Genomic DNA, 14284 nt, shown 5'->3' with positions numbered 1-14284 from the left:
TGAGCCACCATCGCTCGGCTTTAATCATGTTTTTAACACCAGAAAAAAATGTGTTTTTTTTTTTGAACAAATATTCTATTCTGTGGCTGCCATGAAGACTCTGCCTTAATTACTATGGGTTTAGGTTTTGCACATTGAAGATTAAAAATAGGATTTCCCTGCTAATTTAGTAGTTCTTCCAAAGACAAGTACATCCTTTCCTTGCAGTACTTACAAATAGTTTTGATTCTTGTTAGTTTGTATACTGGTCTTGCCTGTTAATGACTGTCCCTAACCCCTCTCTGCCTTAGTTTCTCCTTTTATGAAGTGGGAAGTAATTAAGGCTATGCTATATATTTAGAGTGTGCTTAGTAAAAGTGGTGGTTCTTAGCTGTAGTGATGAGTAATACATAGTCTGTCGATGATAGATACAATTATATTGGTACTATTATCTTCATTCAAAAATAAGTAAAACAAGATCTCCTTGTATAGCTCAAGTTGACTTTGAACTTTTGATCTTGCCTTAGCCTCCCTAGCCATTCACCATTTTCCAGAGCAAGTATTGCTATTGCTTCCAGTAAACATGGTGTTCTCAGCAAATACCAACTTCAGTTTCATTCATACTGGATCCTTTCATAAACAAGCATCTTTGCTGTGCTGGCAGGAATCGTAGCTGAGTGTAGGTGCTTGCTGATACAGTGTACATATTAAGGGGGAGTTAACAGCTTCTGCAGGTTAGCAGTATTTTGTCTTCTAGTGCCTTACATCCAAGGGGAGAGAACTAACGCGCATCTCATTGGTTGCTGAAGGAGGCCATTGTATTGTGGATGAACTGGTCAAACCTGACTTCAAGATTCTGGACTACTTTACTAGGTATTCTTTTCATTGTTGTTGTTTTTTGTTTTTCGAGACAGGGTTTCCCTGTGTAGCCCTGGCTGTCCTGGAACTAACTCTGTAGACTGGGCTGGCCTTGAACACACAGAAATCTGCCTACCTCTACCTCCCAAGTGCTAGGGTTAAAGTTATGTACCACTATACCTGGCTAATTTTAGTCTTAATAATTTTTATGTTTCCAAAGATTATCATAAAACTTCAGAAGTACATGGTGATTGGACAAAGTAAAAAACAGTGAAACATTATTTTTGGTGACTGAAGTTGTACCCATGCATTCATGTTTACATAGGCATAGAGAACTAGAGAGACCATAATTAAGATATAGGCTGTTCTACTAGAGGGCTGATAATTAAATAGTATTTCTAGAAAATAGTCATATGCAGCAAAAAGATATATAAAATCATTTTATCACAGTATTGTAAAAAGGTGAGAATATATATGTCTTTTAAAAAGACGATGCAAATGTCAAGTTAGAGAATGTTTTTAAACAACTGCAAAGTAGAATACTCTTACCATTTAAAAGGATATGATTAAATTCATTTATTGACATTCAAATGTAATCACAAAACAGAACATGTGAAATATATCTATAAACATACATACCAAAAAAGTGGAAGGATATTTACTAAAATGGAAAAAATATAACCTTTGGATAATGAAGTTATGGCTCTTTATTATTATTATTATTATTATTATTATTATTATTATTATTATTATTGGTATTTGTTTTTGAGATAGTTTTTTAATTCTAACATTTAACATTCCCTCCCCTTTCCTCCCTCTCTGCTCTTCAAATTCTTGGCCTCTTTTCTGCATCAATTGTTACTGATGCATGCGTATATGTATTTGTATATACATACAAATTCTCAAATATAACCTGTTGAGTCTATATTATGTTTGTCACTAGACAACCAATTCACTAGCTTTTTCCTGGACAGGGCCACCTCTTACACTCCTATAGGCAGTGTTTTCTGTGTCTCTGTAGTCATTCCCAAATAACTGCAAGAGACTTGATATTAATTATAAGTGCTTAAGCAATAACTTAGGCTAGTTTCCAGCTAGCTCTTACAACTTAAATTAACCCATTTTTATTAATCTATATTCTGCATTACCTCTTTTTGATTTCAACCTCCTGTTTCCTCTCCATGTCTGGCTAGCAACTCCTCTGACTCTGCCCTTCTTCTTCCTAGTGTTCTTGTCCCTGAAAGTCCTGCCTAGCTAGCGACCAATCAGCTTTTTATTACCAATGAGAGCAGTACATGTTTTACAGTGTACAAAGATTCTTCCACAGCACATCCTCAGCTTTCCTCATTCGTCTTTTATGTAGGGTTGAGCCCTCGTTGTCTTTTTCCCTGTGCAGTTTGGCATGTTCATTGGTGCCTTCTTGTTAAACTCAGGTTTGGGCAGTCACGTTGGTGAGACTTTTGTGGGTGTAGCTTCTGACATCACTCAGAGATGCATTCTCACAGCAAAGTCCCTGGTCAGCTCTTACAATCTTTCTGTCCCTCACCCTCCACATGTTTCCTGAGCCTTAGATGTGGAAGTGTTCTGTCGATATATCCATTGGGATTGGATTCCACAACTCTGCATTTTGACTGGTTATGGTTTTCTGTAGTGGTCTCTGTTTCAAAGTTTCCTTGATTAGGGGTGAAGACTATACTTCTCTGTGGGTATAAGGAAAAATATTTTTACATTGTTTTTAGGGATTATGCTAGCTTAGTAAATTAGTGGTTGTAGATTCTCCCCTAATAACTGTGACATCACTGTAGCTAGGTTTCTAGTACCAGGCATGATATCCCTCTTGTTGAGTGGGTCATAAGTCCAATTAGAGAGGAACTGATAGCCACCATAGTCTGTGCAGCACTACTGCACCCATAGGGCTATCCTGCCATGCTGCTTGTTGATGTAATCCACATGCACCATAGCACAGTAGGACGGTTGGTTGCCTTTTTCCTTTGGAAGCTTGCATGCATCTTCTGGTACCATGAAATCTAGTCCTCAGGGAGTGGGATTCAGATCAGTTCCAGCTCAGGGGCTTCTGGGCCCTGTTTCTGAAGTGCATGGTGTCTTCAGCCATAGGGATTTACCTTCTACCTCAGGGAGTAACCAAGGGCAAAAGCAGTAGGCTGTATGTCATGGGAGTCTCTTAGACAGCCTTGGCTAACAACTTAAAAGAGGGCTTCTCATGTCTAGCATTGGCGTTTTTGTTAGGTGCCCTCTTTGACTCTTGGAGAGAGCACCTTCAGGCCAAATGAGAAAAGTTATATTTATACACTGAATTTTGTTCACTATAGGTTGGATTATTTTTTAGGTAAATAATTAATACGTTGGTTCTTTGTGACCTTTTCAGCTGTCCATATTGTTATTTTACCTTCCTTCTCCTCCCTAAGGAGCCCTTCCTTTCCCCGGCTCCCTTATCAGATCACTTATATCCTCTTTACCCTCTTCCCATCCGTTTCTGTATTCACCTCCTTTCCCTTCTTTAAGGAGTCCCCTGCGTTTTATTACGCTGATCAGATACTTGCACCCTGCTATTCCCCTTTGTACTGACAGTAGTCTTGTTTTACTCTCCTGGTTTCTGCAGTTACTACAGGGTATGTACTCACATCTGAAGATTTGGAGCTAGGAGCTTCCAATAAGAGAGACTGGAGTGATTGTCTTTCTGAGTCTGGGGAACCGCACTTAATATGATATTTTCTAGGTCCATCCACTTATCTGTAGAGTTCATGATTTTGTTTTTTTTTTACAGCTGAGTAGTATTCCGTAGTGAATGTGTACCACATTTTCATTATCTATTTATCAGTAGTAGGTCATGTAGGCTGTTTCTATTTCCTAGCTACTGTAAAGACAGCAGCAGTGAACATGGTTAAGCAAGTATTAATGGAGTAGGATATCAAGTCCTTTGGGTATATTCCAAGAAGTGGTATAGCTGGGTCATATGGTAGGTTGATTTTTAGCTTTTTGAGAATTCTCCACACTGGTTTCCACAGTGGCTGTAGCAGTTTGCAACCCCATCAACAGTGAATGGGAATAAGGGAAGCTTCCTTTCCCCACATCTCCTCCAGTATTTGTTGTCCATTGTTGGTATTTGCTATTCTGCCTGGGGTAAGATAAAATCTCAAACTTATCTTGATTTTATTTTCCTAATTGCTAGGACAGATGAACATTTTTTAAGGTATTTTTCTTTTGAGAACTCTATTCAGGTCCTAGGCCAATTTTTTTTTTAAATGGGTCATAGTTTTGTTTTGTTTTGGTTTAGTTTTTTTACTCTTTTTTTTTTTGAGTTCTTTGTATATTTTGGATATTAAACCTTTTCTAGATGTATAGCTGGCAAAGACTCTCTCTTATTCTATAGGCTTCTTCACCCAGTTGATTGCTTCTTTGGCTCTGCAAGAGCTTTTTAGTTTTATAATGTCCTGTTTGTCAACTGTTGACCTTAATTCTTAGGCAAATGGAGCCTTCTTCAGGAAGTTCTTTCTTACATCTACATCATATACAGTATTGCCCATGTTCTGTAAAAGTTTATGATGGATTTTTTTTAACTTCTCTGCTTATTTGGATATTCAGCTTTTTTTCTGTAATTGGTATATATTAAGTATAATTTTTCAAAACGTGTCTTTGGAGAAAAGCTAATATTTTAGTCTCTCTATTTCTCTCTCTTTATGAAAAGTTTTTCAGGAATCACGGAGAAGATTCTTAACCCAGTGCCAACCAAACTCAAAGATGTACAGACACTCTTAAGACAGCTGCTTCCTCTTGACGCTGTGTTAGTGGGCCATTCCCTAGACTCGGATCTCAGAGTTTTAAAAGTGTGTATCTGCTTTAAGACCTTATTCTCTAATAGAAAAGTGTGTTCCATTTATCTAAGATGTAAAGACTGGGAATTTTAACTCCCAAACCTCTTCCCTGTTTTTTTTCTTTAGCATAAGGTGCTATTTATTCATTATTTTTCCTCCTCAGATGATACACCCATATGTTATTGATACCTCACTGCTTTATATCGGGAAGCAGCACAGAAGATTTAAGCTAAGATTCTTAGCCAAAGTTATTTTGGGGTAGGTTTATACATGTTTTGGTGTTGTCCTGGTATATTGTACATAAATTAATATGTATTATCTAATCCAGTCTTGGTTGTCTCTCTCAATTTATAAACACTACTCCCTCTAATTCTTATGAAGTAAAGAAATTAAGGGAATACAGTTGAACCTCCCAGGGTAGGCATGTAATCTTAGCTATTTTGAAGATGGAGGTAGGAGATTCTAAAGTTCAATGATTTCCTAGTCTCTAAAGTGATTTTAAGGTTATCTTGAGCAATTTAGTGAGACCTTCTCTAATTATGAAAAGTTTAAAAACAAATGTGTTTTGGTGGCAAGATGACTCAATAGAGAACAAACCTTATGACCTATGTTCTATCCCTGGGAGAACTAACTCCCATAAGTTGTCCTCTGCCTAAACACACACACACACACACACACACACACACACACACACACACACTATACACTCCCCACACATAAATGTAATTTTAAAAATTTTTTAAAGAAAGTTGTGACAGAACATTTACATATCATTTGTAAGACCCTATATTCAGCCCCTAGTACCATGGAATTTCAAAGTGTAGCATACTTAAATTGAATATGTCTTGTAGCCTTGAAGCATATAAGTGCGTGTTCATTATAACATGGTTCAAAATGGAAAGAAAATTGTAGACTGATTAAGTTATAGTTATTTATTATTCAAAGGAATATGATAGATCTATATATGCTAATATGGAAAACCCTAAGATATTACTTAGAATAAAATAGAGTTGCTGAGTAGGATCTATATATAGATATTGATCAACATAAATATATGTGTAGTTAAGATTTTTCATAAACAACCAAGAAAATTATTTAAATGTATAGATATTTGCATATGAATAAAAATCTTCTGGAAGGAAACTTTTAACTGATACAGCTAAGAGTGGGCCTGATCTTGGCTAATCTTTGATTCCTTTGGTATACTTCTGTGATCAGAGCCATTCTATGTTGTCTGGATGTGCAGCACCTCTCTTGAGGCCTGGCAGTTGAGCAGAGAAAGGGAATCTTGGTAGTTGTAGTACAAATCTGATTGTTAACAATGGTGAAACTTTTATACTGTGGTTAAAAGAAATAATCATTAAAAATATCCCCATATATACATTTCATCTTCATTTCTAGGAAGGATATACAGTGTCCAGACAAGCTTGGTCATGATACTATAGAAGATGCCAGAACAACTCTTGAATTAGTTCGGTATTTTCTTAAGTATGGGCCAAAGAAGGTTAGTATCTTTGACCAGTCCCTTTGGCTTTCTTAATATTATGAGACTGGATCAGACATCCATAGATCATTATTTCTGTTCCTACCTTTCTGTACAAAACTAGCAATGTGGTTAAGATTAAAATTAAGACCCATATCACTAACATATTGACAAAGTATATAATAAAGTCAACTTTTGAGTGTTGACTATAGAGTTTCTAGTTATATCAACTGGCAGTTGCTCTGAATAACTTGTTTCTAAATCTGTAAGATGGAAATATGTAGTTTGCTGGGATAGTATTGAGGGCAGATAACTAAATATAAAGCTGGTGATGATGATCATTGAACTGATACTGTTTATGATAATTAGTTTGTTCTCTAGGAATAGGTGCACATTCCATTGTTTGAGCAACAGTTCAGTGGATATAGATTTGAAAAGGACAGTTTCAGAAAGATTTTGTGAAATTATTTTGTTGGTGGTTTTCTTGAGGCACTGTCTTGCCTGTAACTTACTATGTAGATAGGCCCAGACTGGCTTCAAATTTATGGTGATCGTACTACCTCTTCCTTCCAAGTGCTAGGATAAAAGGACCTGTAGGGACAAAAATTTGGGGACAGAGTTTTGGTTGAAGGTAAACCAAAAAAGAGAAAAGAGAAAGGTAAGATAAGTAATCAGATAATAGTAAAACCCTGTCTCTTTGGAGGCTGCACTAGACAGACCCTGCAGACCAGCTCAGCTCCTTAGGAGAGGAAAATGAAAAGGGAAAGAGTAAAGAAGGGGGAAAATAAGCAGTAGAAGAGAAACTAAGCAGGTCCCGGCTGTCATGCCAAATTGATACTGAGTATTAAATAAGGGTGAGATGAACATGCGGGGAGAGTCAGATGGGGATATAGAATATGTGAACTCTGATGGCTGGGGTTCAATTTTGAGTCACATTTCTTGGCTCTCAAAAACCCATGCCACCTGTGCTAGTTCCTCTGTGATAGGAGGTCCTATTCTCTGAGTCTTTCTTTAGGTGATTGGATTACAGGACTGGTTCTGTCTGCAGGCAGTACTTCACAAGTGGAATTACAAATGCTAGGAATACCTCTGTGTGTTCCTTCAACGTTGGGCTTGTGACTTACGATTGATTCCACCCCTATATAATCCTTCCACTGTCCAGTGGGCTGCTTGGAGTCTTAGCTGTCTGTGAGGACACTGTATGAAGTGCTGTCACAAAATTCCCCTGATGGATATAGTTCCTTACTACTTTGTCCAGGGTGGAGGATACTGAGCTTCAGACTCACTGCACCACTGTGCTTTCTCCACAGTCTGTAGCCTGGGCTCTGTTGCTCTGATCCAGATACTGCACCTTGTTCCAAGTTATGCCCTGTGCTCTTCCTAAGGTCTTGATGGGTCCCCTGATCTATGGGATAATAGCAGAGGTGGGGAATGATGAGTGTTGTAGAGGTCTTGAGTTTTAGACCCCTCACCCCTCTAGAGCTGTCTGGGGGTTGCTGAGGCACTGACCTATGCTGATGGGTTTATGAAAACTAGGTTCAGCCTTTGCCATCTCTTCCCTGCTACCCAGTATTCTCATCACATGTTTCTACAATTGACATCAGGATAAATTCTTCCTGGAGCCATCAATCATGACCTGCTAACTGGTCATGATAAAACTGCCTCTGCCAAGGCAGGCAGATCTCTGTGAGTTCAAGGCCAGCCTGACCTACAGGCTCCAAAGCTACGGAGAAATTCTGTCTCAAAAAAAACACAAACAAACAAACAAAACTTGTCTCTGTCTCTCAGTGTGCCAGTTCCTCTTTGGGCACCTGACTGAATGGTACCTCCTTCGCTCTTTAAGAATGGTTATGATTTTTTTTTTTGAGACAGGGTTTCTCCGTAGCTTTTTTGGTTCCTGTCCTGGAACTAGCTCTTGTAGACCAGGCTGGCCTCGAACTCACAGAGATCCGCCTGCCTCTGCCTCCCGAGTGCTGGGATTAAAGGCGTGTTCCACCACCGCCCGGCTGGTTATGATTTTTTAACAGATTGTGTTGGCACATATGTTCTCTTAGAGGAGCTCAGCAGTGGCTCCTCTGAGAATGGTGGGACAAACAAAAAATGTTTTGTTTTGTCATTTAGATTTATGTATTTTATGTGTATTTTATGTTTTTGCCTGTGTGAATGTCTGTGCACCATGTTCGTGTCTGGTGCTGATGTAGGCCAGAAGAGGGGAATGGGATTCCCTGAAAGTGGAGTTACAGATGGTTGTGAACTACCATGTGGGTGCTAGGAACTGAACCCAGGTTCTCTATAAGAGCAGCAGGTGCTCTTAATCACTGAACCACCCGTTGAATTCCATTTTTGTTGTTGTTGTTGTTTTTCGAGTCAGGGTTTCTCTGTGTAGCTTTGGAGCCTGTCCTGGAACTTGCTCTGTAGACCAGGCTGGTCTCAAGCTCACAGAGATCCGACTGCCTCTGCCACCTGAGTGCTGGGATTAAAGGCCTGCATCACTACCTGACCTGGCAAAAATATGTTATTTTTAAATAGTTGTATTATCTTACTTTCCAGGTGGATTCCTACTTTATGAACAAAAATAAATATCAATTATACTTTTGATAGTCTAATTTTGTATTATTTTGTATTAATATACTGACTTTTTTGATGTTGCAATAAAAGTCATTGTTTTTCATTTCTAAAAGTTACATGTTTTCAGAGAAATACATTAAGAGACTAAGTAAGGAATGATGAGCCAAAATTGCCATCACTTTTCACTCTGCCTCACTTGGCTCTTTTAAACCATCTTCATGTAACATTAGTAGCTGGTGACAGGTTGTTGCTCTTGGCTAAGCAGTCATAAAACCATTTGATACTATTGAAGCCAGCTTTTGCCTGAGGCAGTGACACAGCCATGATTCTAGAGAAGCAGAGAATATCATTTAAGTGATTTTTTTCGCCTCAAATTCTGTATAAAAACTTTATTTTCTTACAGATTGCAGAGCTCAATTTGGAGGCACTAGCTAGTCGTGAAGAACTGAAAGCAGCCAGTCAAGAACCAGAAAAGAAGGGAGGACCTACTAAGCTCCCAAATATGAGGTAATGTTTTCCATTTCAAATAAGAGCAAAGGAAAATTAAGGATGTACTTACTAGTTTTCTGACTATGACCAATGTCTAAAATGATGTTTAAAAAAAACACGCAGAAATAATTGAACTAAGGATTATTACAAGAGAAGATAGAGCTTTTAATCCCAGAACTCAGGAGGCAAAGACAGATGGTTCTCTGTGAGTTCGAGATCAGTCTGGTCTACAAAGAGAGTTCTAGGACAGCCAGGGCTCTGCTGAGAGACCCTATCTTGGGGTGGTAAGGAAAGAAGAGAATTGTAGTCTTGTTGATATTTTTATAGAAAACTCAGTTTATAGCCTTTAAAGCAGATTGGAGAAACACACACATCCACACTCAGAAACAGTTTGATTTCAGAACATAATGAGTGTGTCAGATCCTTAGATTGTGACTTCAATCTTGATTGATAGCTTTAGGTATATTTCTTATTTATTTTCCCTCCTCTTAGGGTAACACCATCTAATTTGATTTTCTGCAATGATGAAATATTCTGGAGAATATGAAAACCACTGATCACATATGACTAATGCAGTTGATTGACTGGGCCCTTAATTTTAATTAAATTTGTATGACTAAATGTTGCTACTGACTACTATATTGGCAAGCATTATAGGCACAAAATTTAACTAGCAAGTCATAACCTAAAATGACTATTCTTATTTTAATCTCTTTAATTCTTTACAGTGTTTTAGAATGTCTGGACTCGATGGGTCAGAAACTCCTTTTTTTGACTCGGGATATAGATGAACTTTCTTCTTCTAGAAACTGTCTAACTATTAAGTGTTCTTCAAATAAAGAGGTGAGTGACCTATTATATCTTTGTAGTAAGTGTAACACTTTGTATAACCCCTGGGAATGCCAAGAATTTGCACCAATAACCTTGGCTAACACGAGCAAGTCTGGCTTCTGCCTCAATCTTATGGAGCACATTTAAGTCTGTTACTTCATAGGAGCAGAGCTGTTAGCTGTCAGCGTCTGCTTTCAGAGACCAGTGGGCTTGGCCTTGCACTCCACTTAGAACTTCTATTTCTGGTATATGGAGATGTTTATTTTGGAGCCTGGCTATATCTTTTTATATTTTATCTGTCATTGTTCTGTGTATATGTAATATGAGCTCCAGTATTTATTTGTCTTCCCTACCCATTCAGCACTGGAATTATAAGTATGCTGCCATTTCTGACTTTTTATTTATGTGTAGCCAAACTCAGGTCTTTGTGCTTGCTCAGCAAGCCGTTTACTTTTCTGAGCCCTGGAAATGTTCTCTTATTTGACAATTTATTAGGTATATTACTTTTTTCTTGGTATATGTATGGGTATTTTGCCTGTAAGCTCATGCCTAGTGCCTATGGAGCCCATAAAAAGGTATCAAATCCTGAGATACTGGAGTTACAGGCAATTGTGAATTCCCATATGAGAGCTGGAAATTGAACCCAGGGCTTCTGGAGGAACAGGGTAACAACTAAGTCACCATTTTGCCGTACAATTGCTCTTTGTTAATTTAAAATTCTTTAAGAGAATTTCATGTGTGAATACTACATTTCCATACTTTCTTCTATCTCCTCCAACTGCCACATCAAATTAATAGCCTCTTATTTAACATTATCATTTTATATATACACAAATTTGTGTATGTGTGTGTGTGTGTGTGTGTGTGCGCGCGTGCGTGCGTGCGTGTGTGCGTGTGTGCGCACATGCGCGCGCTTAGGGCTTGACCAGTTGGAATTGGATAACCTTTCAGGGAGTTTATCTCTAGAGAAGACTGATTCTGCTTCTCCCAGATTTCCCCCATCCAGGCTAGCATGTCAGCTGGTGTTGTCCATATGCAGATACTGTTTAGGCAAGTGTATTGTTGAGAGTTCATAGGTAGAGCTTTTCGATCATGCTTAGAAGATACTGTCTTACAACAGGCATCCCGGTGTTTTGTTCTTACAGGTTTTCTGTTTCCTCTTCTGAACCTTGGGTATAAGGGTTGAGATGGAGATGTATGAACTGGGGCCGGGACTCCACAGTCAATTTTTCTCTGCTTTCTGACTGGTTGTGGATTTGTGTAATAGCCTTCACCTGCTATAGAAGCAGCTGCACTAACCTGGGGTTAGGAGGGTAAGTGTTTAGTCTGCAGTTAGAAAGTATACTAGTTTAGGAAAGTGGCAGTAATAGGTCCTCTTCTAGGATTCATAACCTCACTAACCGTGGGCAAGTGTCTAGGTTTGTGGCCCCAGAGGTGAATTCTCTCCTACTTGAATGGGCCCTAAGTCCAGTTTAGACATCTGTTGATTACCCTCAGAATAAAAATGCCACTATTACACCAATAGAGATATCTTACCAGCTGTAAAATCTAGGAACCATAATAGTGATGAACCTGGAAAAAGTTAATTCTAAGCTGCATATTTTAGTAGTGTTAGGATTTATAGTATACATGTCATAGTAGTTACTTACTACAATTTACTTTCTATAATAGTATACCTTTTCATGTGTAAGAACCTTACAACCATATACTTACATTTCATTCCTCCCAACCATAGCGCTATTGTTGTCATCACATCTTACTTCTATATACATTATAGAATCTAGTCTATATTGTTACTAATTTTGCTTTTTTATTTGAAGAGATTTTAGGGAGTGGAACAATGGTTCCATGTATAAGTAGACTTGCTGCTTTTACAGAGGACCTTGTTTCAGTTCCAAGCATCCACATGGCAGTTCACAGCACCTATAATTCTAGTTCCAGAGGATCGTGACACCCTCTTTTGGCCTCCACCAGCACTAGAAATAATGTGGTACACATACATACATGTAGGTAAGCATTCATTCAAATAAAAAATAAAAAAACTACATTTTAGTAAGAAGACATGATAGGTATATTTACCACATGATTATCACATCTAGTGGTATTTATTCCTTTATATAAATCCAAATTTTAATCTGAGCAGTAAAGAGTCTGTAGATACTAAATTCTTAGCATCTTTTGTATACTTAGTAATTTTTTTTTAGCTTTCAAATTTGGAAGATATTTTGGTTGACATTTGTTTTCAACTCTGGTATTTTAAAGGTCTTGTTACACATCTTTTAGATTCCATGAGATTTTCTACCTTAGTGCCCTAGTTTTCTTTCTGTTGCTGTGATAAATACCATGACCCAAAACAACTTAGGGAGCAAAGGATTTATTTATTTGATCTTATACTTCTGTGTCACAGTCCATCACTATGGTAAATCAGGGAACCTGGAGGCAGGAACTAAAGCGAAGGCCATGTAGGAGCACTGCTTACTGGTTTGCTCCTCATGGCTTCCTCAACTTGACTACTGCCCAAGAATGGCAATGCTCACAGGGCTTAGGCTCTCCAACACCCATCACCTCTTTCTAGATGATTCCAGCTTGTACTAGGTTGACAAAAACAAAACAAGCAAAAGTACAACCCACACTTAGATTATCATTTTTATAAAATTAGGTAAAAAGTACTACTACTTCCAGTTTTATCTTTCATTACTTTTGTAACTCCCATTACGATTCTGAGGGTTCCATAGATCACTGTTGTTAATTTTCTAGCAGTTTCTTTCTTCCCCTTTTAGCTGTTTTTCATTGCTAATGTCTTCAGGCTCCATCATAACTTTTGTTGTATTTAATGTGATAATAATCACATCCAGTATACTTCTATTTCAGACACTGTAACTTTAACCTTAAAAATTAAATTTTCTCTCTTGTATCTCCCATGCCTCTAATAAAAGACTCAGACTTTCCTCTCAATTCTTTCTTCTGGAATATAGTTACAAGAACTATTTTAACATCCTTACATATTTGATCATCTATGTAACTTTCAGATTAGTTTTCAGTGATCTGTATCCTTGTGAATTATGTTTTCGTGCTTCTTTGCATGTCTGAGACAGTAAATTTTACTTTATTGGTATCATGTAGTTTTATGTCCTTGTAAATATTTGTGAGCTTTGTTTGGAAGGTGGTAGTTTTATGGAAGCACTGTTTCTTTTGGCTCTTGCGTTTAACACTTTACTTAAAAGTAAAACACTTTCTACTTAAGAACCATGACAGTTTTTATCCCACTACTGTTGTAAAAGAAAACTTTGTGCTTAATGCTACAAGGGTCATGAGATCTTGTGCTCTGGTTTGGATAATCCTGTGTAAGATTTTGGAAATGTCCCTTGCAATCCTTTTGGATTTTTTTCCTTCTGGGCCTTACATAGTTTGCTTATATAGATACAATTATGAATATTTGAGGGTTAAATTTTTTTGCAGGTCTCTGGTGTTCTATGTGTAGCTCTTTACTCATGATATTCAAGCCAGCAGATTTCCTTATTTCTCTGTAGCCTGGAAATGTTCTCTAAGTGGCAAGCTGGAGAGATTATAGTGTTCATGTGTTCATGAGATTATTATCCTTCCTTTTCTAATTTCCTGAGAATTACCCCCCCACACACGCTTTTTCTGATCACCCCCCCACCTGACATAGACCTTAAGGGTTTTGTGAGCATCATTTATATGTGTGTGTACATGGTTGCAGGTATGTGCATGCATGCATTTGTATATGCATGTGAGGTTAGAAAACAACTTCAGGTGTCACCCCTTAGGTGCTTTCTACCTTTTGTATGACAGTCTCTTTCATTTCAGAGTCCATAAGAACTTTGCCAAGAAGACTAGACTAGTTGGCTGGAGAGCTTCCAAGTTTCTGCCTGTCTTTGCCTACAATCTCACCGTCACTAAGATTCTTTTCAAGCATAAACCATTGCCACTAGTATTTTATGTGGATTCTTGGTATTGAACTTGGGTTTTTATACTTGCTAGGAAAGTAATTTACCAACTGAGCCCTCATTATTCCCCCACCCCAGGGAGTCACATGACTTTTTTAAAAAAATTGTTTTTATTGAGCTACATGTTTTTTGCTTTTTTTTTTTTCCTGTTCTCCTCCCTTTCTCTCCTCTCCCCTCCTACCTTCTCCCATGGTCCCGATGCTCCCAGTTTACTCAAGAGATCTTGTCTTTTTCTACTTCCCATGTACATTAGATCTATGTATGTCTCTCTTAGG

General features: G+C 37.9%; 1 protein-coding gene across 1 annotated transcript in view; it reads left to right on the top strand.

Moving 5' to 3' along the window:
* The window catches only part of Rexo5 (RNA exonuclease 5), a 54663-nt gene that overhangs the window by 23925 nt on the left and 16454 nt on the right, over positions 1–14284 (top strand). The window contains exons 7-12 of the mRNA XM_013347718.2: positions 737–852; positions 4544–4682; positions 4834–4928; positions 6072–6174; positions 9125–9228; positions 9939–10053. Of these exons, the coding sequence (XP_013203172.2) occupies positions 737–852; positions 4544–4682; positions 4834–4928; positions 6072–6174; positions 9125–9228; positions 9939–10053 (672 nt within the window). The remainder of the gene's footprint in view (positions 1–736; positions 853–4543; positions 4683–4833; positions 4929–6071; positions 6175–9124; positions 9229–9938; positions 10054–14284) is intronic.

Source organism: Microtus ochrogaster, chromosome 8 (assembly GCF_000317375.1).
Source record: "Microtus ochrogaster isolate Prairie Vole_2 chromosome 8, MicOch1.0, whole genome shotgun sequence".
Classification (NCBI taxonomy): Eukaryota; Metazoa; Chordata; class Mammalia; order Rodentia; family Cricetidae; genus Microtus; species Microtus ochrogaster.
Note: the sequence above shows the minus strand (reverse complement) of the source record. Positions and strands in the feature narration are given on the sequence as shown.